The sequence below is a fragment of the Synchiropus splendidus genome, chromosome 18 (assembly GCF_027744825.2).
Source record: "Synchiropus splendidus isolate RoL2022-P1 chromosome 18, RoL_Sspl_1.0, whole genome shotgun sequence".
NCBI lineage: Eukaryota > Metazoa > Chordata > Actinopteri > Syngnathiformes > Callionymidae > Synchiropus > Synchiropus splendidus.
In genome coordinates this window covers 11829861-11845120 of record NC_071351.1, presented here as the reverse complement: position 1 = coordinate 11845120, position 15260 = coordinate 11829861, and the positions used below count along the sequence as shown (strand labels likewise).

Below are 15260 nucleotides of genomic sequence, written 5' to 3'. Positions count from 1 at the left end.
GCTCCCGAATTCAGTAAATGTTAAGCCCGATCTACTAAGTGGTGACCGGCTGTGCCAAAGGAATGTTGTTGCGCTGTGTACTGTACTTTCACCTTGTGTCAAGATTAAATTGAGGACAATCGCCGTCGCAGATTGAGGTTTCCATTCCCTGACCTGACATGAGAAAGAATTATACTTTATTGATCTTGCCTTCTAAAAATGGAAGACAAAGGTCAGGTCCGGCCACAGACTCAATAAATTGGCTTCTACGGGGACAATCTGGAAGCAAGTAAAACGCCTGTCAGTGCGCAATCTTGTTGAAGGGTTAATTGGATAATGGCACTCGTGCCAAGCTGGAGAAAGGCCATGCTCGCTGTGTACAACCAAATATCGCTCAATCTGCTGAATCTAAATCTGGTTTTCTGAGACCAGACAGTCTCCATGCCCTTGTCTGTTATTCGCTTGTAAATCTTTTGAGTCCTCAATTTTTCTTTATCCTTCGGCATTGAGAAGAATCAATGTCTGCTTTCCGTCTGAGTAACTGTGTAAGTGATTCTCGGAATTGCCAGACTCAGCTAATGAAATGGTCGGAATCCGTGTCAGTGACTGATACTCAGTCGAGTTGTCCAGCAGGACGAGGGGCTTCATCTGGTAACAGGCTTTAATGACCTTGCGGCTTTGTTCCAAGAAACATTCTACTGTTGACCCACTTCATTTTTCAAGGTTTTCTTCAACTGCAGCCTCTATGAAGTGATCTAGGGAGAATATCTACGGCAGGTTCTAAGACCTTTAGCTTATTCCTGCTCTTCCTGACACACGTCCTCAGTCTGGTTCCCTTGAGCTTTCTGCCTTAGTCGAGTGAGTTGTTCATTCCAATGCGACTCTGTAGCACATGAATTTGGCATGATGGCGCACAGTGTCATGTAGGATATTGTCACCCTCACACTAGAGCAACCTCTGTAACACTAACCCTAATAAGGACATTAATGATACGTACATGACTAATGATAAGTATAAGTCATATATAATTTCTCATAAAAATGACACAACCTACTTCACTTTCAATACATGGTTCCTGACTAGCAGTTGTGGCACTATTGTGAATGCAAACTTGTTTCGTTGCTGTACTGAATGCAGTACAAAGCACTTTTTAATCAGGAGGAGACGTGTTGTGTTTCATTCGTCCAAATATCGATTGGTGGCATTTGCAAATGTGTTATTTAGGCACAGACGTTGCCTGTTAAAGTTGACGGAGTGTGCTCCCCTGTATATAATTCCTTGTTCCAATAAAAGGATTAAGATAAGTGGTTATTATCGACTGTCGCAGTTTAAACCGATGACAAGCTTTTGTGCTTTTCAGCCAGCCATCAACAAGTATTGTTTATTTGTCAGAGTTGTCATGTTTTGTGTTGCTGTCAGTTCAATGTTGCTAGGCAAGAGAGCTTTCTCTCCAGAGTCTCTTTATACTTGAAACCATCAGAGTTTCTGTCAGCGTTTCCAAACAAGTTTAACATTTCTCGCCGGATTTCAATACCTACTTTCTAAAACAAGTCCAAATATCATCTGTCAAGCAGCCAAATGTGCCGTGTCCCGACAGAGAATAGAAACTGTCAGAGAACAAAGTTGGACTGCCCCCAATTGCAACTGCACGCTGCGTCTGAGAGCCATTATAGCTGATGAGTTTTCCTCATTTGTTGCACATATTTGTAACACATGAGCCAAATCCTGTGTGGTTAAGTTAAAAATTAAATATTTTATTGTTCACTTGCGCTTTTGTTGGGTCACTGGACACACAGAGGGACACTACTTCACTCTTTTATACTACTGTGTTTGCGACATCATGGTTATTAAAAAGTAGCAACTACTTCTGTGCCCTGCCCAAATTGTTGCCATTTGTTTGTGCATCGTGCACGGAGGGAGCTATAGATTGTGAAGTTGAACTTCGATTTTAATGCTTAATGGAACGTCGTCCACCAAGTTTAAAGGCGATTAAATGGATCAAGTCTAATTTACTCTGGGAAATGAACACACATGAACACAATTGTCTTTTGCTGTGAGGTTATTGAACAACAATTGTGAAGCAGGAAAGGAACATCCTCTTGTACTGTTCCGTAGTTGCACCTGCGAAAATCGTCCTTTTTGTCCGATCTTGCCCACCTGTTCTAGGTTGCCTTTGGTCTCTGTAGACAAGCCAAAATATAAAGCAAAAGCTGGTTCTACTCATCAATTCACCTGGGTATAAAGCGCTTTGATAACATGCTGACAATTGCAAGGTAAAAACTGCTGTAATTGTGGTTTGTTGTTCCTTTGAGTAGATCTGCTGTATTCTGACTGTCTTGTGACCCTGGATGTGTCCTTCATGGATCACTCATTCTACATTCACAGATGGGTGCTAATATTCATCCCACCTCGTGCAGATTTACACCTGAATGTTCCTGTTTTTGAGGGAAATAGCAGAGATGCAGTGCCAGAACGCTCCATTTTCCGGCTGCCAAAAATTGTTTTGCCATGTGGCGCCATATTGTCAGAAGAATTGCTGCTCCCAGCCTTGTTTTACCACTCTCTTAAAAATGAGAAGAGCATTTATTTATCGGAGAGCGGATGAGGGAACTGTCTTGTTTAAAAGGATAACTTAAGCACATGCAGTCTGATTAAGAATATAAATTATTTATAGGCGTTTCATTTATGGGCTGCGACTTAACAAGGAGGTATTGCGCCCCAATTAATATTCTTCCTCTATCAGAGAAGCAGCCAGTGCCGAGGAAAAGAAGGAAAACTGTGGCAGGAAGCGAAAAGCAAAATGCGAAGATGCCACTTTATAATTGCTGTTCAATGTCAACGCGTGAAATCATCTTCTGTATAGATGTGGGATGCTTGTGTCACAGCCAGGTTAGTTTCTGTATGTTTCTTTTGTCAGAAATAGCAGCTTCATCCGTGTTGGACGCCAGGGATTTGCAGTACAGAGGAACATAAGGCTTTTGATGGACTCGGAATATTTCTGTTTTTACTGCATAATGACCGTGTTGTGTGCCAGACGTGCGGCTCATTAAATAACAGAAACCTTTTATTTACATAATTTTTTTTTTGCCGTCATTCCTCATCAGTTGGAAACAGCATTTCCCTGCGGCTTTAGCATTGTTAACTTTTGAAATTACATTTCCCTGAATCTTTTACATCGGTGTTAACTCACTGGATGGTGGTAATCAGCGTTCCACGCTGCTATTGTCGCTTGTTTTATTACACACCCATGCTAGCTTTCAGCTCGGGCGCACCACAGACTCTTGCTAAATGTCTGTAACGGTGAAATTAAAGCAAGTCTCAAGGTGCCCGTGCATCCATTTATTATAAATCCTGCCTTTACTCATGCAACAAAACCAACTTTTTCCTCATCAGTAAGCCTGTTAAAGTTCAGGCTCTTGTCCCTGTGAATTCTGTTCATTCCCATATTGTTCACTGAGTCTAAAAAGGTTGTTTTATGCAGCTCATCTCTGAGTTTAGTTTTTGTTATTGTGGTTGCCAATGCACAAGCCACACAGTGAAAATGAAGTCAGAGTTCAACTTGGGCGCAGTTCAATGATGAGGGTCCGAGCCTTGGAAAACTGACAAAAACATTTACACCTCCAAACTATTCAAAGGTTTCACGAGGCAACCATAAACAGTAGTGTGGACAAATATTTTAAGTTCCTTATTTACAGCGTAAATATGCCATTTTCTTAAGGAAAAAAATAACTCGGTCCAACACTTTCTGCCATGATGAGAATTTTAAACAACTAATGCCATGCTGTGTTATGCTTGGGCTTCACACCAACATCAAGCAGAACAATGAAATACAAATGTACAATTTAGAGCTTGTTTGATGCCATAACTCCATTGAGCTCCTCAGCATGGTGGACAGAATCCATGTAAATCACAGAATAGATCCAGCATTAATTTGAGCCTGGCACCTTGATGCCGCTCATCACCACACCAATATAACGCCCCATTTTCAACCACTCTTGTGGTTCGTGGTTGAGGAGAAATGCTCCCATCTTCCAATGACTGGCCATCACATCCCGTCCCTTGCTGCCTCTCTGCAGTAAAGGGCCAGTGTGACTTGGCCGTTCTATCTTGACAGATGGTTGACTTGGCCATCACTGGACATCTGCATCATTTCTTTGCTCTTTTTTGGGCCTGTTTTCCCTCTGATTCCCCACTCTTGGCCTTCCACAATTGGCTCCATATGCCATGCACATGGAAAAGAGTCAGACTCCATGAGCGCTGGTCAATGGTGCCCAGTTTCCAGATCACTCTCCTTCTCCCACTGTTCCTCCTTTTTTATCATTTCACAGTCTGTGGACGCTTATTGTAATAATTTCCTACTCGGCCATTAAGGCTGGAGACTTGAATAAACAGGGCCAGGCAGTGGAGCGGAGAGGATATTACATCCTGTAGTCATTATTGTTGTGGCTGTTGATGTGCACGGAGCTGAGACGCAGAGGTGGCGAAGAACCAGTTGCTTCTTTCCCAACAAGAACAATTCATTTGAGGGATTGGTGGGTAAGAGGAAAGAATTTTGAAGGCAGGAAGAGAAAAGCGCATTTTCTTCTTTTTACTGATGTATAGTTTTTTTTTCAGTATATGCACTGGTACACTCATCTATCACAGCATCAACAGTTCCAGTGATCGGGAGCACTGCAGCAAAATTTCCTCAAAGATAACTGGGGAAACAGCATGAGAAATAGACTTTCTTATCCTGCAGAGAGCTAATCAGGTCTGAAACCTCATGCAAAGGAGGCTAAAGGTCAAGCCATGCTTTCAACAAGGTCGGCACAAAAGAATCAGAAAGTCCAATTAGCAACGGTTTGGTTGGTCTTTGAATATTCATCTTCGTCTGTGTGTAGAATCACCTACCTGAGTCGCTCACCCAGGCTGTCTCTCATTCACAAGCTTGCAACAACAGCTTCACTTGTAACCCAACATGATGCTCTTACTGTAAATGCTCACATGTTTGTGTTGTGCTATCCTGTCACCTGCCTGGACGCCTTGTGATGTCATCCTGTTTGTATTGGCAGGCTTCCTGACCTCCACTGCTGGAGGGCCATCACTATTATTCTGCCCTACAAGTTGGAAAGCAGGATGAATGAAAGCAAACTGATGAATATAAATACTCCCATGCACCACAGAAGGGCTGAAATTACATACCATAGCTGTTGTCATCAAACCCCAGCCCATTTTGGGATCAATGCAATCACGCTCAAATAACTCGGGATGACAAACTGCAGCCCTCTCGCTCCTTTCGCTGAGCTCCTCCAACAGGCTGGACTGGTCGCCATGTTGGTACTAGCAGTGGCTGATCAACACTTGACCATTGTGTATGTAGTTGCATGAATCATCGGCATTTGTTTTAAAATTTTGTGCTGTTACTTACCCCCACAGCATCACAATATTACTATTATTATATTACTATTATAAGGACAAGTGAAGATCCCTTTATAGACCTATTTTCATTGAATACTTTGGTTTGTTTTTGTGGACAACAGTACTCAGGAGTGTCCCTGCGCCTGTTTGACCCTCCACAATCTCAATCTCACTCATAACAAACCCTCACCTGAGTCATGACAGATCATCGATGAAGAAGCCTCATTGAGAAACACAGCTCATAAACATCAAAAGACCTCTTCATACAGTTCTGTTTAAGTGCTTCAAACATAACTGTAAATGAAAATTGTGCCTTGGTTACACTTGTCACACAAAAGTAGGAGCACAGACTCTGGATTCCGAAGCCTTATATTTCATAATATCGGTTTTCAAGTTGTAGATTATGTTCATTTTCCGTTGACAGGTCTGATTAATCATTTTTGTCAAGTCCCAGTTCAGCGGAGGTTAACTCCTCAAACAGCTGCGAGAGGCCCCCGGTCTCCTCCCAGCCGGATGAGTGAAGCCCCTAAGACCTGGAAGTCTGGGAATCATCGGAATTATGAGGGCTGGGTTTTGGATCTCACCAGTTCACCTCACAGGATCTTGGCGGCGCTCTTCCCCGCGTCGTCCAGTGGTTCATATAAATGTTATCAAGTCATTTCTGTTTCTATCAGAACGTCTAATAAAACAAGTGATTTAATGGACAGGAAACAGTTTGGGGGCTTCAGCGCAGACAATTACGGAATCCATTGAAAATTTAACCAGACTCACGACTGTCATTAAAACCCTCATTTCGAATGGACAGGGGGGAAGATGATCTCTAACGCCATTAGCAAAGCTTTTGATAGCTGCTGCTTTGAAAAATGGACAGAAGCTGCCTCTAATGGGGTTTTAGTGTATTCATCAGCATATTTTTATTTATTTATAAACTGTTGTCACTTTCTGCCTGCACTTATTAACTGGAGCTTTAGTTCTCCGAGCTGAAAAATGGACCTCCTCTGCTGTTTTAACCAAACTTCCCAAGTACAAAGACACAAAACTTATTTCCTTAATGCACATTTTATGACTCTCTTTTGTATTAATTCTGCGTCGGAAACATGCTGTCGGATGATAAACACATCTCTCGGGTGCTTAGTCATTCCTTTTTTGACAGGTTTGTCTCAGAGTTGGCCCCTCAGCTGAAATATTGTGGATGCAAATTTCATATTTAAGCCTTTGATTTTCGCCCGCGGGGCAGACTTGTGTATCCTGCACTGATATTGACGGTTATTGCTCTGAGGCGATGAGGAAAACAGGATCATTCTCTCTTTCACTTTAAACTCAGCCAATTAGTCTCCACTCTCTGCCCGTGGAGTCACCAAGAACCAAGAACCTTTTTGAAAATGACACTTGCTTAATAGAATGTCCACCATGCACCTGTGGCAAAACCTTTCATGCTGTATCTTCTAATGTTAAGAGGTCAGTCTGGATGGTCAACCATTGTTTTAATTCATTGTCTTTTGGTGCCTCCCATCATGGGTTGCGTCCTCGGTCACAATTTGTCTCTTAAGACTGGTGATTTTGTTATTTTTGGACATGTAAGAGAGACCATATCCATCTAGTCTTAAGGGCTTACCGCTGACTAGGACCACTGGTGATGTCTGACTGCTGGGCCCCAGCTCTCTGTAGCTGTGTATGCCTCTGTGATAATGTGTGTGCTACCTCGGTTTTATTGTTACCCTTTAGCTGTACAAATAAATATTGATTGAATGGCACAATGAATAGGCAGCAGAGGTATAAACAACTTGAATATAGTGATTAAAGCTCTCGCCCCGACCGGGAGAGTTCTTTTTGGGATCGACGTACAAATCGATCTTTTTTATAAAAGCACTTTTCATGTTTTGTTCAATTGAAAACGCTTCAGAAATAAAATGCAACATGAATATATATTCCCAAAATAAGTCAGATGGGTTTTCAGTGGGAGGGTGGGGCTGAATGTAACTTGAGTTTCTTTTAAATCCTACCCCCCTGTGGGATGCCTCCAGAAACATTGACTGGAAATGACTTGGACCGATCTTTTGTGTCCATCCTTTTGTCCTTCTGAAGAGAGCACTCGACTCATTTCTGTTCAATCAATCACCTGACTTCTCAAGACTGAGCAGCTGGAGTCGCACTCACGCACTGTCTTATTGAAGCATCATTGTTTGATGATCGAACTTGACAAATTTTCTCACCCCGTACATGAAGTGCAGACGCACACACTCCTTGGTATGCACTCACAAGTGCACACACACACACACCGACTTCTCCCCCTACTCGACCATTAAACAAGAGCACGTCTCCTTTGGCTCCTTAATGGAAATTGCCATTTCAAAGCCTCCATGAGAGAGATGTTAACCCTCTGCGATACTTGTGGCATAAAAAATGGATCAAAGCAGAGAAGCTTTGATGTCAACGGAATATTTCATTTGCATGAGCGGGCTAGCGCCCGACTGACTCCACACCGCCCTCTGCTGGTGGGAACCAGCGCGTTTTCTTCAATTAAGAGTTGTTTTTCAAGAAATGAAAAGAAAAAAAAAACAGCATCTGTTTCCTTTTTCTTTGAGCGAGTCCATCAATCAGGTTTTGTAATGTAATGAGAAGTCCGGGTCCGACTCTCCGGGGTGTCATGTCTGAAAAGATGTGATAGTGAAGGGGCGTGGTGCCGATCAGCCTAATGTGCTCTGAACTTTTGACCCTCAGCAGGTTGCCTTTAAAGCCCTAAATCTTGGCTCCATCCAGGGAATTAACTCAGAATGAAGAAGTGAAAAACACTTTTTCATGGTGGAATCTAACAGTGAGATGGAATTGAAGCGCCCACTGTCCGTCAAGCAGAGGAAGTGAGCTTGAATAGAGGCGATCAACAACTGAAACAGTGATGTATCTGTGCGAGTCCTCAGAGGTTGTGCACTTGCTCAGCGTGTGTGTGTGGAAGCCCAGAAAAGATGGAGTTGAAGACAGATATAGAGAGTGAAAAAGCATACATAATTGATGCTGGATTCTGGCTCGCATCTGCAGCCTGCTGTTGTTGAGTCTATTCAAAGTAGATGATGCAACCTCTTCGGGAAAGCTCAGTTTGACCCCCTCTTCATGATCCGACCTCAATAACTCGGTTTTCATTTCACTTCCATGAAATCAACGTTTTTTTTTCTCCAAAAGTTGGCTGTGTGCTTCTCAAAGCAAAGAGGAACTCCAGAGCCAGTTGTCGCAATGGACTCAGAAAATTGGATTTTTAATTAAAGTGAATATCGGCGTGTATGTGCGGAACACATGTGGTGCCTCTGTGCTGTGGAGTGCACGTCATTAATGAAAAAGTAGGCTATGCCGTTTGAGAGACCCTCAAGTGATTGGCTTTAAGTTTAAGGCCCTCTTTTCTTCCGCTCTGCCTCATTCAATGTTAGGAGAAATCCCCCGCCCTTATGGCAGAGACTTTCTTTTTGATTGGGATAAGAACAAACGGCGGAGTTTGTTGACATCTTTTAAGACCATGCCCTCTTTTGTTTTGTTGCTCCACTGTTGCTGCCCCCCTTCTCTCTCTCTGACAGGACTCGAGTACAATTCCCCAATGCTTTTATTCTTGCTCGTTTTTCCCTATTTTCCAACCCCTCCTCCTCCCTGTCTTTGTTAAAGACGGCCCCTCATTCAGTCCCCCACCTCTCCCGCTCTCTGGCGCTCTCTCTCTCCACTCCCCTGCTCTCTCATTATGCGATCAGCCGTTCTGCTGGCTGAGAGATGAGCGTGCTGGAGGATGGTCTTCGGGAAACAAGCAACACAGTGCTTCTGTTTTTTTAAGGAGAATAACAGATAAGGAAGTGTCAGGAGCTGCTTCTCCACCTCCCTCTCATTGACTTCAGCCTTTCTCGGCTGTCATCTCTGCGCACAGACTTCTCTCACTGCGCTCGTCTCAGCCGGCTGTATTGAGCGAGTTGACACCGGGACCACTACCTGCTGCCCACGGATTACTAACCCTGCCAAACATTGCTCTGGATCCTCCGACCCTGTCTCTGAGTGAGGATTTTTGACGAACCAAAGAAGGCAAAAAAGGACCTGAGGTTATTCTAATTCGGAAGAAGGATTACTCACAGAAAGATGTGATGAGAATATTCATTTTTTTGTTCAGCAAGTGACAAGAGTAGAGAAGAGCGGCGCAAGTCTTCACCTCAGGCTTGTGGGTTGGTTTGATTTTTGCCCTCCTTCTTGCCATGATTTCGTCCAAAGTCTCCCGAGCAGCTTCACACTGACAGGTCGAGCGGGGTTGCCCCAAACAACTTCCACCTCCTTTTCTTTCACTTCTTCAGTCATGAAAGATCGAAAGGTGGAAACAACAGACCCTCGCTGTGATCCCGGGAGCATATGGTTCAGCGAGCGGCATCCAGCTGCCTCCCAGTCATCCTGCTAATCAGCTACAGCTTCTGGTGACAGCGTCAGGTTTGGTGAGATCCAGGGAGTCCCTGACCAATTGTTACTGGACCAGAAACAGTCAGGAGCCGAACCCCGACGATCGGATGAGGCAGGAGAAAGAGGGAGGCAGGAAGAGAGAGAGATGCTAGGCTGGGGGAAATACTTGTGACACACATTGGAGAGCGCCGGACCTTGACTTGGATTGTAAGGGATCTTTTTTTTTCTTCAAGTATAGGAGGGGGAGTGCTTGTGGAGCGGCATCCCCAGACCCTCCTCATTACCAACCTGGGTCAACGGAGTGAGAGGCGAGCATTGCCGTTGTGGATTTACTGCCTGGGAAGTTTTCCTATTCACGCTGCATCACTTAGACTGGAGAGTTGAACAGCACTTTTAATACAACACATTTCTTGATCCGGTTCTCTTTAACACATCACCTAATTTGATGTACATGAATATAACTTGATCCTAAAATGTGTTGCTTGGATGCTGATGAAATTTCGATGCTGAGATATTCTACCATAAACGGGAACTCTGCCACGGTGCACAGCTGGAGCCGCGGCTGAGTCACCAACCATCCCGCTCTCCTCTTCACGTTTTCTCATCTTGCAAAAGTTCCCCACCAACCGCCATCATTTTTTCAAACGGGTCCTTGGGCACCCCTCGCCACCCTCCCCGCCCCATGGTGTCTTCCGCCCTGGAGGGGAGGGGGTCGATGGAGTGGACTATGAGCCGATGCCACTATCCTTCGCCGACACCGCAGGAACGGGAGCGTAGGTACCAACACAAAGTGTCCCTGGTGGTGCGCTACTTCATGATCCCCTGCAACATCTGCCTGATCCTGCTGGCCATCTCCACTCTGGGTTTCGCTGTGCTTCTCTTCCTAAATAACTGTAGGTTCACTTTCCTCTTCATTTCAATGATCAGAAATAACCTTGCTTTTGTGGAGCCACAGAACGTCACCCTTAAAAACAAAACTTTTCCTCTCTTAGCTCAGTCAGAGACATCAGGACATTTCAAATCACTGAGGTGACATCCCCCCTCCAAAGCTGTGCCTCATTCTTTGACCTATAGGTTTAAACACGATTAAATGCCTAGAATTTAAATGAAGAAAACAGCTCCCATGCCTCCCAATTATTACCTTGCATTATGCTCTAAGTCGAGTTGCTAATTCAAGGATGACGTGAGCATAAGAAAATAGCCCTGAGTTGTAACTGTAGAGGGAGTTGGTTCTGCTTTCGAGCGATGATTTGTTTTTTTTTGTTTTTTTAAACATGATCCAAATTGTGTCATTACTGACGTGTCTGGAGTTGTGTTCATGTGTGGGTTTTAATTAGATTTAGGGTCATGGTTTTATTGCCCAGTTAATTCACTTAGCTGCACCTCGAATTGTCGAGGTCAATATGCCACCCAGAAGCCTGTTTACGACAACAAGCCTGTTGATTTAAAACCATATATTAGTCTTTGTATTCAACATTTTAGATCTCTCTATCTATCTATCTATCTGTCTGTCTGTCTGTCTGTCTGTCTGTCTGTCTATCCATCTATCTATCTGTCTATCTGTCTGTCTATCTGTCTGTCTGTCTGTCCATCTATCTATCTGTCTATCTGTCTGTCTGTCTATCTATCTATCTATCTAGCTATCTGTCTGTCTGTCTATCATCTATCTATCTATGTATCTATCTATCTATCCATCTGTCTGTCTGTCTGTCTGTCTATCCATCTATCTATCTGTCTGTCTGTCTGTTTATCTATCCATCTGTCTGTCTGTCTGTCTGTCTATCCATCTATCTATCTATCTATCTGTCTGTCGATCTATCTGTCTATCATCTATCTATCTATCTATCTATCTATCTATCTATCTATCTGTCTGTCTGTCTGTCTGTCTGTCTGCCTGCCTGTCTATCTGTCTATCTATCTATCTATCTATCTGTCTGTCTGTCTGTCTGTCTGTCTGTCTGTCTGTCTGCCTGCCTGTCTATCTGTCTATCTATCTATCTATCTATCTATCTATCTATCTATCTATCTATCCATATCAAATTCTCCATTGGTTTTCCTGTTTGAAGCTATTTGCAAGGCTTCATTGTGAAGGTTCAATTCTATCATTATAAGATGGTAAAAGCGGCTGTGTTTGGACTTCTGCTTCGATGTGAACATGAAATGAGCTACTAGTTGTTTGTATTTGTGATGCAGACATGAGTCCTAATGACTGCCTGATCACATCATCACCACTAAATGTCTGACTTTTTGAATCTGAGAACAAGATGTCAAGCATTTACACATGGATTGCTGTGCTTCAGCGCAACACCAACTAAAGTCCTGCAATATAAATGGTTTAGTGACTTTTGGCTTGGTGACTTTTTTTTTAGTTGTGTAGCTGGAGCTAGTCCCTTTGAATGTTGCGATCACAGATTTTATAGGATTGTTCTCATTCATCTGGACACCAGCAGGTTGTGCTCATCCAGGGTGGTCCTGCTTCCTTTCTGCCTCATCTCCATGAAAGTTTCCCCTCATGAACTCCTCAGTGATGGATTTACCTCCTGCCTGTTAAAACAAATCTGGTAGCGAAAAGCTAGTCCTGGGGAATGGACCATTGCTTTTTGGTTCAGCTCCTCGCTGTGCCTCAGATCAGAGCAACGTGCGGCTCAGGGACCACACGCGGTCCACTGCTTGTAGTGGCTTGGCCACTGTAGAACTGGACGCTGTGTTTCTTTTTGCTCATTACATTTTGGGTACTTTTATTTTACTTTGCATGCAGCTATTTAATTCATCTTCTTCCTGTTTTTTTCTTGCAAATCCCTTTTTTTTTGTTATTTATTTTTTGTAATTTTATAGTTCGAGTCCTTGTTCTAGTTTTACATTTTGTCCATGTATTTATATATATATATATATATAAATACAGGGGTAAAAAAACACAATAGACAAATATTCAATATTGTGTCATTATTTATAAACTGGCAGAAATTAAATTAATTGCAAATAATCAAAGCTAATTTTTATTTTTATATTATCATTTTTATGACTAAAACATTTTTTGAAGTGTTTTTGATGTAGCTCTTTTCTGAAAAAAATAAAGGACAGCTGGTAGAATGAAACTGGTGTGACGGCGTTCATGTCAAATATTACTCGACACTGCAAACGTAATAACTCTGATTGCAAAACGCTGTCATGCTGTTTAATATCACACACCGGGCGAGTAATGCCATTCTCATTTGATTCAGTGTAAACTCGCAAGGCGGAATAATAATGGAGGTCTTCTGAATGCTAATAATTTGTATCTTGTTCGACTCCTGTGCTCATAAAGAATTCAACACGTCTCAGTTACTGTCACAATATAATGAGCGCACGCTGTATGTTACATGGAGACATTTGTTTTGTTGTCTTTTATGACTTCACCAACTTTAAGGCTTAGTTTGTCTAAAGGCTCCTTGAAGGGGTTTTATTGAGGTTGATGCTGATGTTTTGATCAATGTAACATCACATGAAATAACTGAATGTAAGAATGTTATGTAAAGCAGACATTTCTGTGTGGAGTTAGTTTGTTTGGCGTGGGTTGAGTTTCCTCTTGGTGCTATAGTTTCCTCCCGCAGGCCGAAAATATACAGAGGTGAATTGGTCACTGTAAATTGTGCTCAGGTGTAAATGTGTGTGTGTGTAAAGAAAAAGGGTGTAGGGTTGTAGGGTTAAAAAAATACTGTAAATAAGGAGTAATGAGAGTAATAGGCAAGAATAAATATTACAAATGAAAACACCAAACAATTGCATCCATGAATATCAATGAATTATTAATAGAAATAGATATCTTCATCCTAATAGAGAATGCAGAAACCGAAACATTGCGACAGGTGGTTGCATTCTAAAATAACTTGTGAAAATATAATGAAATTGAATGTGAACTGGATATGGGCCGATGAAGGCTGAGAACCACCTTGTCTTGTTTAAGTATGAGTACGCAGAAGAGTGCCATTAGCAGCGGATGAACTCTAAGAGTTTTCACTGCACGCCATCCGCCCTGAGGAACCTTTACATCATCAATATTTGAGTCCATTCTTTATTTTAATTGCTCTCGCTGTAGCGAGGAGGGCTAATCTGCAGCCTCACGATGTTCCTGAATCAATTCCAGACAGATTCAATGCAAACTGTGTAAAGTGGACCTCCACCTCTGAGATGTCTGGGTGAAAAGGAAAAACGTGCACTTGAGAATTGGATGAAGTGAAAGAGGCTGCACTATGCTGCCAAGAGGCCCCAGCATGTGGTGGCCATGACAGCTGGATGGGATAGCGATAGTGCCGGCGCTGGTGACGTGTGCTTATCTGCGACCATGTGGTTTGGAGGAGGGGTGCGAAAGGAATCATGCAACCACCACCTCCTCCTCCTGTTTATCATTCTGTGTGCTGCTACATCACACAGCAAAGGCTGAAGTGACACACATACACTGATACACACGTCCCCCTGCACATGGCTAAATGTCACACTCGGACATGTATTGATCTGCCGGAGATATAGAATGAGTGATGGCCACGCTTTGAAATTCGCTCGGCGGCTTGAGGAAGATGAGAATATGTATGGAAATCCTTATCTTGGCCTTTTTGTTATGGAGATGTGTTGAAATTGTTTAGCTTGGCGGCTCACTCTGAACGTCACCTTCCCTGTCGGACCCTCTCCTTCTCTGTTTGTTTTCTGATTTGCTTATCTTCTCTCCATCCAAGAGGACTCTGTGCATGTCCTTCTCTCCATATGTTTTCATGATGGAAGTCATTTACTGTTGTGACGGACTGTGCCACAGCTTCGACAGACACTTCATTATTCACCTCGAGCTTCAGCCTCGCCTCGTTTTTTTTCCCGCACCCCTTTTCTTCCTCGAAGACCCAGCTGTTGACAAGCAATTTTAGTCAGCCTGAACGTAAAAGTCGGCTGTGTCCAGGGACGCCGGCGGCTCACGCACAAGTCCTGAGCACGGCTCCGGCACAGTGGCTGACAGGGTCTCAAGAAAAATGTGTTAGTGGGGTAATTGATGTGATGCGTTTTATCTTCCTCATTATCCTTCAGTGCAGAGGCTTTAGGGAGCAGGCTGATGGCTGCACATCCTGGAGTGTGTGTGGATGTGTGTGTTGGTGTGCAGCAGGTTGTGACAACTCAACAGGGCTCTGCTGAGTGAGTCAGACTTCTGAGCTGTCTGGAAGAGTGCAGATGGTAGTTTGGTTTGGCTTCGCTCTGTGCCCTTGGACCCCGGTTCCTCTGTGACCAGTGTATCATTGAGAAACACTGATTTGCAGACTGTGCCAGACTCTTCATTTGTAAAGTAAATAATTCAGACACACCGAGTTTCTTCTTGGTTTCCTCTCCGGTGTTGTCTTTTGTTCTCTTTTATCGAGGGCTGTGTCTCTATTGAAATTCCACAGTGAAGAGCAACTAGCTTCTTTCATGGACATGCTCTATACTGTTGGACTTTTCACTGTAAAGCTCAA

At 43.2% G+C, this 15260-nt stretch overlaps 1 protein-coding gene across 5 annotated transcripts in view; it reads left to right on the top strand.

The window, feature by feature from the left end:
* Positions 1-15260, top strand: part of agrn (agrin) — a 194681-nt gene that overhangs the window by 60808 nt on the left and 118613 nt on the right. For 2 of the 5 annotated variants that reach the window (XM_053849447.1, XM_053849445.1), the window contains exon 1: positions 9100-10685. The exons of the other annotated variants lie outside the window; for them this stretch is intronic. In XM_053849447.1, the coding sequence (XP_053705422.1) occupies positions 10475-10685 (211 nt within the window). In that variant the 5' untranslated portion in view covers positions 9100-10474. Of the gene's footprint in view, positions 1-9099; positions 10686-15260 lie in introns of those variants that run through there. 5 annotated transcript variants of the gene reach the window in all.